At 31.8% G+C, this 14945-nt stretch overlaps 1 protein-coding gene across 2 annotated transcripts; it reads left to right on the forward strand.

Moving 5' to 3' along the window:
• Nucleotides 1–3471: 3471 nt before the first annotated feature.
• On the forward strand, nucleotides 3472–7316 carry LOC133033583 (protein SOMBRERO-like). Of its 2 annotated transcripts, XM_061108491.1 has the most exons (4): nucleotides 3472–3748; nucleotides 4920–5175; nucleotides 5255–5547; nucleotides 6418–7316. In XM_061108491.1, the coding sequence occupies exons 2-4, from the start codon at nucleotides 4998–5000 to the stop codon at nucleotides 7108–7110; spliced, it is 1164 nt and encodes a 387-aa protein (XP_060964474.1). In that variant the 5' UTR covers nucleotides 3472–3748; nucleotides 4920–4997; the 3' UTR covers nucleotides 7111–7316. The 2 variants fall into 2 exon arrangements, with proteins under 2 accessions (XP_060964474.1, XP_060964473.1); XM_061108490.1 differs by lacking the exon at nucleotides 3472–3748 and having other exon boundaries at nucleotides 3804–5175; nucleotides 6418–7315.
• Nucleotides 7317–14945: the final 7629 nt, after the last annotated feature.

The following is a 14945-nucleotide window of genomic DNA, read 5'->3' on the forward strand; positions in this document are numbered from 1 at the left end:
ATATAAACTTGCTCGACTATAACACACTATGACCAAGTCAAAGACATATCGATTATCTTTTATTTAAATACAAGCAGTTATGTATGTTTCTCACTTATTAGTTAAATATATGAAAGATGGAGAATGTCCACATTTTATAACCATTGTATGGATTAGATCAAAAGTAGTTGCTATTTTATTTCTATGATGTTGATTTTCTAACTTAGAGAAATTTTACTAAATTGTAAACTCATCAAAAGAAAATTCAAAAATAATATTGACTTGTACAAAACCATGTAAAATCGTTGTCTTTTCTTTACTTTCTTACATCGAATCGCATATCATTAATTGCTAACATTCATATATAGAATTTGTTATCAAGCCTCACTAATGTTAATGAAATTCTCAGTTAATACATTAACATCAAAAAATTCATGTCGAGCAGGTACACAATCAAACACGAGTATGGCCATCTTGTTCCTAAGCAAGAGACAATGTCCTAGTATGAAGAGGTTTATAGCAGATTTATTACTCCTAAACATAAACTCTTCATGTGGTTGGCCATTATAATTATTTATTATTAAAATGTAATTTAAATTTAGTTAAACTTATTTATTTTTTATAAAAAAAAATAGTCTAGTTCATTCTGAAATCAAATAGAGGATTGCATTTAATATAGGAATAATTACATAAGGCACCATATTTTGTAAAAAAATTACATTTTTACGTTTAAAGATTTTTTTTTTTACATTTCTACGGTTTTTCATAAAAACAACACGAAAATAGCAAGAAAATTACATAAAAGTAACATGAAAATAACATCTAAATAACATCAAAAAATTAACAAGAGTACAAAATAAAAAGACTGTACTTTTTGTAAATTAAATCATAAAAATATTTAAAAATTCTGTAAACCGTATTTTTGTAATTTTTTTATTGTTTTTGCATATTTGTAAAATAATCCCTTTAATATAATCCAATCTAATCATGCATGCTAAATGGACTCTATTGACTCTATTCAGACCTTCTTGATGTTGTTAGGATGTAAATATTGAAGTTGAAGTAATACAATGATCTAATTTATAAATATATATTAATTTGTATATATATAACATTATTTTTTTTTTCATTATATGTAATAGTTTGATCATATTTTTTTTTTATATTATTAGAAATCGATGTATTAAATTTGTGTAAAAGAACAATAATTGAATAATTGGAGTATATTAATAAAAACTACAATGAATTATTTTGATAGTAGCTAAAAAATAACTCGATTTGTTATCATCATCTCAAATATATATTATTTATTACACATTATAATATAATAAGCAATATTGATATAAATATTATTATTCTATATTTTAGTATTATAATTTTATTAGTTATATCCTTTCTTACTTTTCAACAGAAATATTAATTTCATTCATATAGAATTAAAACATAGTGACTTAAAAAACTATTCCTTTTTTTTCAAAACCCCAAAAATACCCCCCTCACAATATTCTCTCTCTCTGCATCATCTCTCTCTCCCTCTATCTCACCCCAACCGCCCACCCTCACCCGAACCACCCTCACCCACCCACATCGGACCCCAACCCCAACGCCGATCACCACCCTCACCCCCGTCGACCACGACCCCAACCCCTCCGACCCCAACCCCAACCCGAAAGAGCAACCCCGTCTACGAAACTTTTTTTTTTTTTCCTGCGATTTGAGAGAGGGAAGAAAACAGAGGTCCGATGGTCGGACCTTGGGGGTCCGATGGGTCCGACCATCGGACCCCCAAGGTCCGACCGTCTTTTTAATTTTTTTTTTTTTTTTTTTTTCTGCGATTTTGGAGAGAGAGGAAGACAGAGGTCCGATGGTCGGACCTTCGGGTCCGATGGGTCCGACCATCGGACCCGAAGGTCCGACCGCTTTTAATTTTTTTTTTTTTTTCCCGCGATTTGAGAGAGAGGGGAAGAGAGAGGTCCGATGGTCGGACCTTGGGATCCGATGGGTCCGATTGGTCGGACCCCATCGGACCCCATGGTCCGACCATCGGACCTGGGGTGTGGGATTATTGGGACCGGCTAGATAGAGAGAGAAAGAGAGATAGTTTTAGTTTGGGGGTATTTTTGGGGTTTTGAAAAAAAAGGTATAGTTTTTTTAGGGTTTAAATTATTGGTTTAGAAATCAAATTTTTTAATTTTCTAAGTATAGAAAATCAAATTTCCCTATAAAAAATACATTATAATATTATTTTGATTGATTATAGACATATAATTATTATTGAGATTGATATATGTTTGAGGGTAAATACTGTCTGCATACCTTAGCATATATATGGGACTAAATATATAATAAAATAAGTCTTCTTGTCGAAATTTAATAAGTGAATAAATAAATAAAATTGAAACGTACAAAACTAAAAAATAAAACAAAATAAAATTGCAGTGTCCAATGTAATATTGTGATATGACCACGTGGGCTCATATGTATTGGTCAAACTCTATATTCGGTGGGTTTATTGGGATTATGTATGGTCAAAATCAAAGTGTGTGAAAAATCAAAAGATAAGAGCAAAATGCGCAAAGGCACACACAGCAAATTTAGCTTTAAACAAACAAACAAGGGAACCAATTTAGGCAATTACATAATAAACCGGAATATATATACACAAAAATATATTATTACTTCTTAAATTGTCTACTTCTCAGCAGAATTACACAAAAATACAAAATATGACAAATTCTCTCATTCCTCTTAATTTGACTCTGACCAGCTGCACTAGTCATGTATATATAATTTCATATGATGATATATAGAAACAGACGAGAAATTATAAGCCATTAATATAAATAAATATTTATGTTATTATATATATAATTGAAACAGTTAAATGGCATGGGTCCATAAAATTGACAGTCGAATTATATGAAAGATTTTGTGTGTACATCATCGTAATAAGGCGATACATGGGAAAAGGGTCTCCCATTCAACGGACAATATTTACAGATTAAACCCTTTTTCTCATAATTAGGTCATAATTCTTAATATTCATTATATTTTTTCTTTGTGAGAACCCGACATAGCACTCACTCTCTAACAAAGATAGTAATTAATAATTTTTTTTAAATATTACCACGTACGTATATATACATTTTTCTACCCGACCTTTTATACAACAGCTAGCATCCTTTTTACGTGTCAATATTACTATTGGTGTAAATAAGTAGCGAGTCTCATATAATTTAATGTAATAGCTTGTAGAGAGTATCGTAAGTCAACTACAAAATGACACTTCTAGAAAGTAATAGGTACTACTGGTGTCATGCTAAAAAGAACCAGTAGTGTCTAGCAATTTCGTACATGTCAATATTACTATTAATTCAATTAATTTAATGTAATAACTTTTACACATGGAAGCACCACTCTATATAATAATATTGAAGTTGAATTTAACAAAAAAAGCTTAATTAACTAGCTAGTTAAGCACCCTTAGTCAAGTATGTATTAGATGATATAATTATTATTTAATAGTTAGAATATTGTATTATTGTATTCTTGTCTTTATTTCTGTGCCATCTTCCTTTAAGCCAGTATTTGCACTCATCCCAATTCTCTTATCTTTCTCTCTCTTTTTTCTCTGTAAACAAACACATCGTGCCCTTGAAGCGAAGTACTAAACTGGTAAGCTTGCTTTGTGTCTGCCTAGCTTTGTCTTCTTTCATTTGTCACTCAACCAAACTTAATTATCACCTTCATCTCCTCTCTACACCAAAAGGTTTGCTTCTCTCTCTCTCTCTCTCTTTTCTTAATCATTTAATCTTTCATCCTCTCCTTTTCATGATGATCTCCTCTCATCTTTTTATTAGAACCCTTTGAATTTTCACTTTTTTTTTATTCTCTTTTGATTGTTGCAGCTTTTCTTTTTCAATTTGTTTTGTTTGTTTTAGCACAAACTTTACAACTTTATTCTCGTCCTTTTTCAACTTATATATGTATATTTCAGACTTTCATGATCTATGGATTGACCTTTTTCATGTATATTTCATTATAGTACTGATTTATATATACAGTTCAAAGAGAGCTAATTAGGGTTTACTTGAAACAATTTTATATGTCTGCGCGTGTATATATATATAATACTTGGTATATATAATCATGAAGATATTCATTATTTTTTAGCCAAACTAGGGTTTCTCTTCTTTTTTTGAAGAAAACACATATCTTCCAAAATTTGTCAACTACGTACTTTCAGGCTTAATTGATCTCATAATAAGGGCGCATCTATTACGTCCTATATATATATTTACATGTACGTAGCTGTACTCGTAGTACATGAAATTGTTTCATACATACATATATATATATATGTAGATTTTTCTTTCGGAGGACGTACTGTATAGTATGAAGGTTATTTATTATGACTTTTTTTTTTAGCGTAGGATAAGTGTTTCCCTCCCTCACCACTTAAGCTAGCCTTAGTGGCTTAGGTTATTATTATGACTTCATCCTTTAGGTTTTGATACTTCCAGTTATAGCTGTTGAGTACTGGAAAATTAAGTGAAGCCATTTAAATTCTAATTTAGTTTCTTGCTATAATCTCCGGGCCTGGATCTTTAATACAAAGAGTGTGTGTATATATATATATGTATACATAGCTATATCTTCTTAGTTGGGTTCTTTTTATATAGATATTAGTTCTTCGAAATATTAGTTATTTTTCACTGAATTTGATGTCGACACAGAAATTATGTTCATACCTTAATCTTGTAATTATCTATATAGTCTTTAATTAAATACATGTTATTCATTATAAATATTTTTATTTATTATTAGAAGTATGTATATATAACACTGCGTACGTTGTTGTATTGATCCAAAACATATGTAATATTATATTAATTGTAATAATTTCTGATCGATTGATTTTATTCTTTCTTTCATCACAGGGGAGGTAAAATCGATACAAGACTACGTACTCATTAATTAACAAAAAAAATTTATAGTAAAATATTATAATATATAATATGAACATGGGAGAAGGCAGTAACGGGCAACTGACGGTTCCTCCAGGGTTCAGATTCCATCCAACTGATGAAGAGCTTCTCTATTATTACCTAAAAAAGAAGGTCTCTTATGAGCCCATTGATCTTGATGTCATTAGAGAGGTCGATCTCAATAAACTCGAGCCTTGGGATCTCAAAGGTACGTACTATATACATATATACATATATTAATAATGATAATATATATGATTTATGTATAATAATATTATTATGTGTAGAGAAATGTAGAATAGGATCAGGGCCACAGAATGAGTGGTACTTCTTCAGCCACAAGGACAAGAAATATCCAACCGGAACAAGGACGAATCGGGCGACGGCAGCTGGCTTCTGGAAGGCCACCGGGAGAGACAAGGCCATCCATGTTAGTGATACGAAGAGGATTGGAATGAGGAAAACCCTAGTTTTCTACACTGGCCGAGCTCCTCATGGCCAGAAGACTGATTGGATCATGCATGAATATCGCCTTGAGGACAATGATACTACTACTGCTGCTCCTGCTGATCAGATCCAGGTATCTTAATATAGTTTCTCAAGTCTCAGATTAGGTTAATTAAGAGAAAAGGTTTGAAAAACAAAACAATTTTTCATGTTTGATATCATTTTTTTTTGTTTGAATGACAGTTTTTTCTATATAATTATTTCTAGATTTTTCTTACCTCTTTCTTTTTTAACAAAAATCTAACTTCTGAACATACCCTAAAAATAAAAATGGTTAAAAAAACGTTAACTCACAACTCATAATGTAATTTAAGTACTTTTTCATTATTAGTAGTTTAATATAGGTTTAATGATATGTTTTTTTATTCACAAATTTTATTGCCATTAAAAGTAAGAATTTTGTGTTTAGCAAAAAAAGTGTAAATTAAAGCTCGATTAATTAATAACTTAAAGCATCTCAATAGTGGAGTATAAATGTAGTGTGTATGCAAGTTTTAGTCCATATTTATAAAATTGAACTCCAATAGTGTATAATCTCGTCTAAATTTGACATATATTAAAAGTTGTGTAAAATTTAATACAAAATATAACATAAGCTAAATTTTACACCACAATAATATTATTTTTTAATTTATTCTTTTGCCACTCGCTTAATATATTTCCTAGCTTTTTATATTTTTATTTATATATATTTTAATATGGTTATTATATACTTTCAATAATTATTTAATGTTTTTATTGATATTTTTTACACATTTTTATTAAAATAAAATTTATTTTACTTCTAGTGCATTGAAACACAATTGTATTTATAATATTGACTCATTTTTTAGCTAAATTTAATACAAAATTTACAAGATAGTAGATTTAGATTTTTTATCTTAACGTCATTAATGTATAGAAGTCTTACTCTATTAATCAAGTGGTTATTTATTATAAGCAGGAAGATGGTTGGGTAGTTTGTCGAGTATTCAAGAAGAAGAATCATAACAGAAGCTTTCAACCAGAACTTGGCAATAATAATAATAACAATCAAGAAGAACTATCCTATCATCCACAAATGAAGACAAGTATAAATGGTAATTCTACCCCATTAGTATTAGATCATCATCACCATCAACATCTCCATCATCAACATCATCAGCCAAAACATTTCCAACAACTATATGATAATTACACTTTTGATCATCACGGTTCCATGCAACTCCCACAACTCTTCAGTCCAGAGTCTGGAGCAGCCGCAGCCGCAGCTGCCGCTGCTTATGTCTCACCCGCTTCTGGTGGGATTTCGTTGAACCCCATTGACCTTGAGTGTTCTCACAACTTGTTGAGGTTGACCTCCAATGGTTGTGGGGGAATGCAGGTTCCGGCTGTGCCAGAGCGGTTCAACGGAGGCGATTGGACATTTTTGGACAAGCTTCTTGCCAATTCCAATCATCAGCATCAGCAACAACAACAACAACAGCAGCAACATCATCATCTAGCTCATCAAGCCAAGTGTCACCCCTCTTCATCGTCTGATCATCATCAAGTTACTCATGATCATGATCATGTGGCGGGAAATACTACAACCCAAAGATTATTCCCATTTCAGTACCTAGGTTGCGACAATGATATATTGAAATTTTCTAAGTAGTGACCACACATAACATTATATTTATTATAACATAAATATAATGTTATGTAAAAGGTTGGGTTAGAAATTAATGAAATTTATGTGACAATCTGTTAAAGTTGTGAGAGTTGTAGTCATTTCAATTAATATTGATCATGTAATGTTATAGGAATTAATTTCTACCTTTTTTAGTTTTATATTATCATCAAGTGTTATATTTTATTTGTTCTTTTACTCGATATCAAAATGTATAAATACACATCTATGACTAAACACTAGATTAGATTTTTTTTAAGTGAAAATTTGCATGAAACGAAAATAGAGCCCAGAGTTTTTGAGCTTGAGACGTCAAGAATTGTTGAACTTTAATTCTCCATGGAAACGAGATGGCGTCAAATTTAATGTAAAAGTAAAGAAGAGAGATCAAATACATAATAAATTAGTATTTTGTTATGAGTTTAGCTTTTTATTGTTAGTTAACTCCTCTTATAATGCTCTTTTGGGATAAACTCAACAAGTATCAACTAAACACTCCTTGCACTTGTGGTGCCATGCAAAAAGTTCAAGATTACTATACTACAGAACAGATCCTTCAGTTCTTGATTGGTCTTAATGAATCTTACTGGAGAATACAAGCTCAGATCATCCTCGTTGATCCTCTTCTACCACTATCCAAGGTTTTCTCCATGGTTGTTCAGCAAGAGCGCCAACGTTGTCTTGGCAACACCAGTATTGTTGTTGCTGCCCCTGCCAAACCGAAACCAAATCAGCCTTCTCGGAACAAAAAGCCTCACCCTACATGTTCTAATTGTATTAAACTAGGTCACTTGGTTGAGAAGTGCTATTTCCTCCATAGTTTTCCACCTGGATATAGTGACAAAAAGAAAAATACATCTACTGCTCGAGCAAATCAAGTTTTTGCGAGTCTTGAGGCCCTCGTTCCTAGCTCCTCTCAACTACAACTCAACCAGCAATTGATTTCATTACCCAGTCAGCAAATCCAAAGCGCTCCATCCACTAGTGGAAATCTTCCTATGGTCTCCAACGTCTTTGGTAATGATAAACTTTTTTCCCTTTTTTATGGATTGTAGATAGTGGAGCCACTCATCATATATGTCATTATCTTCATTGCTTTACATCTCTAAATACTAAGCCTCTTGCTAATATTGTTACTTTACCTAATGGCCATCAGATACACATTAACAAATCTGGCACCGTAAAAATATCTGATAAACTAATACTAACTCATGTGTTATATATTCTAGAATTTAAGTTCAATTTATTTTCTGTTAATGCTTATCTTGAACATTGTCATAATAAACTTACATTCACTTCTAATCAATGTTTGATTCAGTATCCCTCCCCGACTTCTACGATTGGGACAACTAAGAATAATCGGCCAACTATTTTTCTTTGAACAAGAGCGGCATTTTCTCACATCCAATATTTTTATTTTTGCAAACACTTCTTGTACTTTGAAGGACCCCTAGCACATCCGCCTTGGTCATCCTTCTATGAACATTACTAGTATACTAAATAAAAATTTGCAATTCTGTCAAAAACCTCTAGATTATATGTGCTCTATATGTCATTTTGCTAAACAAAAGTGGCATCCGTTTATTTCTAACAATAATTTTGCCACTGCTCCTTTTGATTTAATACACCTTGATATATAAGGACCTTTTTATATTATTAGCATTGAAGGTTATCGATATTTTTTTAACTATTATTGATGATTTTTTTCGCTATACTTGGGTTTACATGCTAAAATCTAAATCTGATGTCTCTTTTATTATTCCACAATTTTTTTCGCTTATTGCAACATAATTTTTAGTTTCCATCAAAGCAGTGCATTGTGACAATGCTAAATAACTGAATTTGGCGAGTTTCTACAGTAGCAAAGGAACTACAAAGTACAAGTCTTGCGTTAGTCGCCCTCAACAAAATTCTGTTGTTGAGCGCAAGCATCAACACATCTTAAATATCGGTAGAGCTTTACTGTTTCAATCTCATTTATCTTTACCTTATTAGAGTTATGTCATAAATACTATTGTTTATCTCATAAATCAAACTCTATCTATGTTACTTAAGAAAAAGACTTCCTTTGAAGTTCTCTATCAGAAAGCTCCTACCTATGAACACCTTAAAGTTTTTAAGCGTCTTGCTTTTGCTTCCACCGTAGAAACCAAACGACATAAACTATCTCCAAGATCTCGTCCTTTATGTCTTTATTAGTTATCCACCTAGTATGAAAACTTATACTCTCTTGAACATCGAAACTCAAGAGATTATTCACTCTAGAGATGTTTATTTTCATGAAGATATATTTCCACTTTCGGACACTAACTCTCATACTTCATGAATAAATGAATTATTCTCATATTCTTTACTGCCCTCTACAGGACCATCTCAATATCCATCTGAGGAGCATGAATCTATTCCTGACCATGATGCTAATTCATCTCATAAAAAAGGGCATTCCTCGAAGTGTGATTGACATCAACACACAAGTCCCACCTCTTAATGAAGTACCATCCACACCCAGGGATTCAACAACTAACTCTACTGTTACTTCAAAAACAGGAAGAATATTATCCGAATCGAAACGTCTTTTAGATTACATTTACAATACCACTGCTACTCCGGCTACTGCTTACCGTATTAATAAATATTTATCTTATAATAGGTTAACACAGCACTTTCGTACAACGATCCTTGCTTCCCATTCCATTGTTGAACCCACCAGCTACAAAATGGCAACCAAAGACCCCAAATGGCAAAAAGCCATGGACACAGAAACTGATGCTCTTGAAGCCAACGACACTTGGATTGTTGTCACACTTCCTGGCGGACATCATACCATTGGTTGTAAGTGGGTATACAAAATCAAATACAATGCTGATGGCACTGTTGAAAGACTCAAAGCTTGATTAGTAGCCAAATGTTACAATCAAAAAGAAGGTATTGATTACTCCCACCCCTTTGCTCTTGTTACAATGTTCAATACCTTAAAATTACTGCTTGCTATTGCAGCCATTAACAATTGGTCTTTATACCAACTTGATATCAATAACGACTTTTTTCATGACAATTTACATGAAATTGTCTACATGACACTCCCCAAAGGATATAAACCTAAAGGAGATATTCCTCCAAATGTTGTATGTAAACTAAACAAAAGTCTCTATGGCTTGAAACAAGCCTCTAAATAATGGTTTGCCAAACTTAGCAACTACCTTTTATCCACTAGATTTGCTCAATCTCTTTCAGATCCCATGTTGTTCATTAAAAATCACAAAGGCATTTTTCTTGCCTTTTTAATATATGTTGATGACATCGTGGTTACTTCAAATGATGATGATGTTGTTATTTCCTTTAAACAACAACTTAATTCTGTATTTCAACTTAAGAATCTTGGTCCTTTACGTTTTTTCTTGGGCTTGGAAATTGGTCGATATTCTCCAAAAAATTTTGTATCACAAAGACCATTCACCCTACAACTTTTAACTGACACATGTGATTTAGGAGCTTCTCACCAATGGAACCTAATGCGGCTCTCATCCTATATTGGGGAACCTTAGAAAACCCAAAAATATATCGCAGCATTATAGGTAAACTCATTTACTTAACCATCACTCACCCTGATATTTCCTTTGCTGTAAATAAACTAAGTCAGTTTTTATCTAACCTAAGAGCTGCCCATCTTGATGCATAGAATTTTACGATATCTTAAAGGCACTTCTGGCCAAGGGCTTTTTTCTCAATCTGCATCTTCTATCAATTTATCTACTTATGCTGAAACTAACATGCACTACAACAATAATGGTTTATACCAACGCCACTATTACCAACGCCAAAAAGTCCTTATTAAAAATGATAGTATCAATAACGACACTTACTTGTCGTTGGGACAATTATTAATTTTTTTTAAAAAAAAAATTATCATCAATAACGACATTGTCGTTGGGAAAGTGTTTGATTTTTTTTTGAAAAAAGGTCGTTGTAAAGGCGGTAAAATTCCCTCCACTTTCAGCTACCAACAACATTGTCGTTGGTGACAGACTGACACGTTGCAGTGATCAGTCTGCCACCAACGACAATGTCGTTGGTAGCTGTCGTTGGGGACTGTTGGATATAAAAAAACACAGCGAGCTTCTTCATTTCTCAGCCAAAATAAACCCTAACCCTTCAACCATTCCTCACCTCCTCTGATCAGCCATTATCAGCCCCTTTAAAACTCAAAAAACCTTCCTCCGCCTGAAGCTTCGCGCGTCAGCTCAGCCCAGCACCGGGTCTCTCCTCCGCTTGAAGCTCCATCAGCCCACCACCGGCGGCGATTTTTGAGGTATACCCTCATTTTTAATATGTATATATTGTTTTATATTTATATATGTATTTATATGTTTAGATAAATTTTTTTGTTTAAATGTTTGTATTTATTTTAGATATATGTTTAAATATATATGTATTTGAGATATATATATATGTGTTTTTAACAATGTATGTATTGTTTTAAGTGATTGTAATTTTTTTTCTTTTTAATATATATGTGAATAATCTGAATTTTTTTTTAGATAATATTCAGAAAATAGCATGTGTGTTTGTATTTGTTTATTTTTTTTGTTATTTTTTGTATTGTAATAAATTTTTGATTTATTTTAAAAATTTGTAATGTATTTTAAAGTTGTTAAGATTGTATAAATCAGGTTTAAAATTTTTTGGATATAGTCTAAAATATAAATGTTATTCTGCCCAAATTTTGTTAATATTTGAGATAATAAAAAAAAATTAGGTTAATTTAATAAATTTTAATAAATTAGTAATTTTTTTATAAAAAATATTAAAGTGGTATTTAAAAAGAAAATTATAAGTTAATAATTATTTATAAAAAATTAATGAAATTAATGTTAAAATTAAGTAATTTAAGTAAATGAAATTTGTATTTTGTTTAAAAAATAATAATAAATAATTAAATATTTAATAAATAACTTTTATTAGTTGAGAATAGATAATTAATAATTGAATAAGTAATGAATTTAATATTTAATAAATTCTTACAATAAAAAATATTAGTAAATAATTATATTAATAAAAAAAATATAATATTTTATTAAATAAAAATAATTTAAATAAAAAAAATTTGGTAAAATTTTGAGATAATAAAAAATTTTGTTATTTTAATAATTTATAATAAGTTAATAGATTCTTATAAAAGTGGTAACAAGTTATATTTTAAATGGACAATTAGTTAACAAAATTAGTGAAATGAATTCTAAAATTAAGTATTTTAAGTAAAAAAAAATATTTGTATATTTTATGAAAAATAATAATAAGTAATTAAATAATTATAAATGACTTTAATTAGTTGAATATAAATAATTAATAATTAAATAAGTAATAAATTTAATAATTAATAAATCCTTACAATAAGAAAAATTATCAAATAATTTGATAAATAATATAATATTTAATTAAATAAAAATAATTTATTATACTTACAAAAAAGATATTATTGTAAGTATAGTTTAAAATAAAAGTTAAAAAAGTTTCATAAAATAAGATTAGCCTTAGTTCAACTACACAGTCGAAATTATCAAATTTGTGTCACACTAGTCAATTTGATTATAATTTACTCAACGTAAATTTTTTGGTAGATGACAATCGATAAGACTTGGGTACGTGACCATGAGAAATCGTAAGGATCCAACTTACTGGGAAGGTCTTCAAGTCTTTATGGAACTTGCGTCTAAACACAAGGATTGTGACGGAAGAATTTTTTGTCCTTGTGTTAAATGCAAGAATACTAGATTGCATCCTTTGAATACTGTGGAGGCACACATCTTTACAAAGGATTTCGAGAGCAATTATGAGAGGTGGATTTACCATGGGGAGCCAGATGAACCTGTCGAGGCTAATATCTGTCGATGCGGATGAGATGGTTGGTGTCATTGAAGATTTCTTCCCTCTTATAAATGACGATGAAAGAACTGGTGATGATGAAATGTAGAGGGGTCAATATTATGATGACATGTTTGAGGAGATTGAGGCAGAGTTGTATCCTGGTTGCGATTGGATATCCTCCCTCAACTTTATAGCAAAGTTGATGCACTTGAAAAATTTGGAAAAAATACCAAATTATATCTTTGATGAATTGTTGAAGTTGTTGAAGTTTGCATTTTCGAAGGAGAATAAAATACCTGCAACACACTATGAGGCGAAGAAGAAATTAGGAAAATTAGGATTAGGGTACGAATCAATCCACGTGTGCGTGAACAATTGTTGTTTGTTTCACAATGAGCATGCCTCGAAAGATTTTTGCCCTGGCAAAGTGACTCGCAGATGGATGAATGAGGAGACAAGCGGAAAAAAAGTAGCGCATAAAGTGATGCGCTACTTTCCGTTGACTCCTCGATTGAAAAGATTATACAGTTCAAGACATACATCCAAAGAGATGGTATGGCATCGTACTGGTCGTGTGAGAGAAAATGGTGTTATGCGTCATCCTGTTGATTCTGCCGCGTGGAAAGACTTTGACTCCAGACATCCTGATTTTGCAAGAGATCCTCGGAATGTTCGCCTAGGCTTAGCTGTAGATGGATTTAATCCTTTTGGCAACATGAGCCTCTCGTATAGTATGTGGCCTGTAGTGTTGGTGAATTACAATTCGCCACCTTGGATGTGTATGAAGGATAATAATTTCATGTTGAGTCTCCTTATTCCCGGACCGAAGTCACCTGGTAAGGACATGGATGTCTTTTTAAGGCCATTGGTGGATGAGTTGAACGTATTGTGGACTCAGGGTGTTGAAACAAGAGATGCTACAACCAACTCAATGTTCAACATGCGCGCAACTCTTCTTTGGACAATTAATGATTTTCCTGCCCGTAGTAGCTTGTCCGGATGGAGTGGACAGGGATATAAAGCCTATTCTACATGCAACGAGGATACTACTTCTATTCGAGTGATTGGTAAGACATCTTATGTTGGTCATAGACGTTTCTTGCCATCCAATCATCGTATGAGAAAAGACCGTGAATTTGATGGAAATGTTGAGAAGAGACCTCCGCCAAGACGATTTACTTGTTCTGAAATATTCGAACAAGTGAATGCTCTATCTGAACGTGCTCCAGGGAAACGAAAAAGAGGCGACACTTAAAATAACTGGAGGAAAAAAAGTATTTTTTATGAACTTGAGTATTGGAGTGCAAATGAGTTGAAACACAACATCGATGTTATGCATGTTGAGAAGAATGTTTGTGATAGTATCCTTGGCACTCTCTTGGATAATGACAAGTCTAAAGACACCACTAATGCAAGACAAGATTTGAAAAATATGAGAATTCATCAATCCTTATGGATTTTTGAAAATGCTCGTAAAAGATTGCTAAAACCACATGCCCCTTATGTGTTAACTGCTAATGATAAGCAATTATTTTGTAAATTTTTGAAGGACGTTAAATTGCCAGATGGATTTTGTTCGAACTTGAAGAAGAAAGTAACTAATGAAAATATTGTTGGATTGAAATCCCATAGTTGTCATGTCATAATGCAAAGGTTACTTCCAGTTTGTATTGGCAAATTTTTGTCGAAGGAAGTATCAAGCACCATTATAGAATTGTGCAATTTTTTCAGAATTTTATGTTCCAGGACATTGAACGTAAAAGACATGGAGAAGGCCCACGGAGACCTTATTCACATTTTGTGCAAAATGGAGAGAATTTATCCTCCAGCGTTTTTTGATATCATGATACATTTGGTGATCCATTTACCCGAGGAAGCCATATTGGGCGGGCCAGTTTTTATGAGGTGGATGTATCCTTTTGAGAGGTATATGAAAAAGTTAAAAAATTATGTTA

This window comes from Cannabis sativa, chromosome 1, assembly GCF_029168945.1.
Source record: "Cannabis sativa cultivar Pink pepper isolate KNU-18-1 chromosome 1, ASM2916894v1, whole genome shotgun sequence".
NCBI classification, from domain to species: domain Eukaryota; kingdom Viridiplantae; phylum Streptophyta; class Magnoliopsida; order Rosales; family Cannabaceae; genus Cannabis; species Cannabis sativa.

What these genes read in the sequence shown, in the direction of transcription:
- LOC133033583 (XM_061108491.1), top strand. Translation starts at nt 4,998, where the DNA reads ATGAACATGGGAGAAGGCAGTAACGGGCAACTGACGGTTCCTCCAGGG. An exon ending in CGAGCCTTGGGATCTCAAAG is followed by an intron (nt 5,176 to 5,254) that starts GTACGTACTATA and finishes TATTATGTGTAG; the next exon opens with AGAAATGTAGAATAGGATCA. An exon ending in CTCCTGCTGATCAGATCCAG is followed by an intron (nt 5,548 to 6,417) that starts GTATCTTAATAT and finishes TATTATAAGCAG; the next exon opens with GAAGATGGTTGGGTAGTTTG.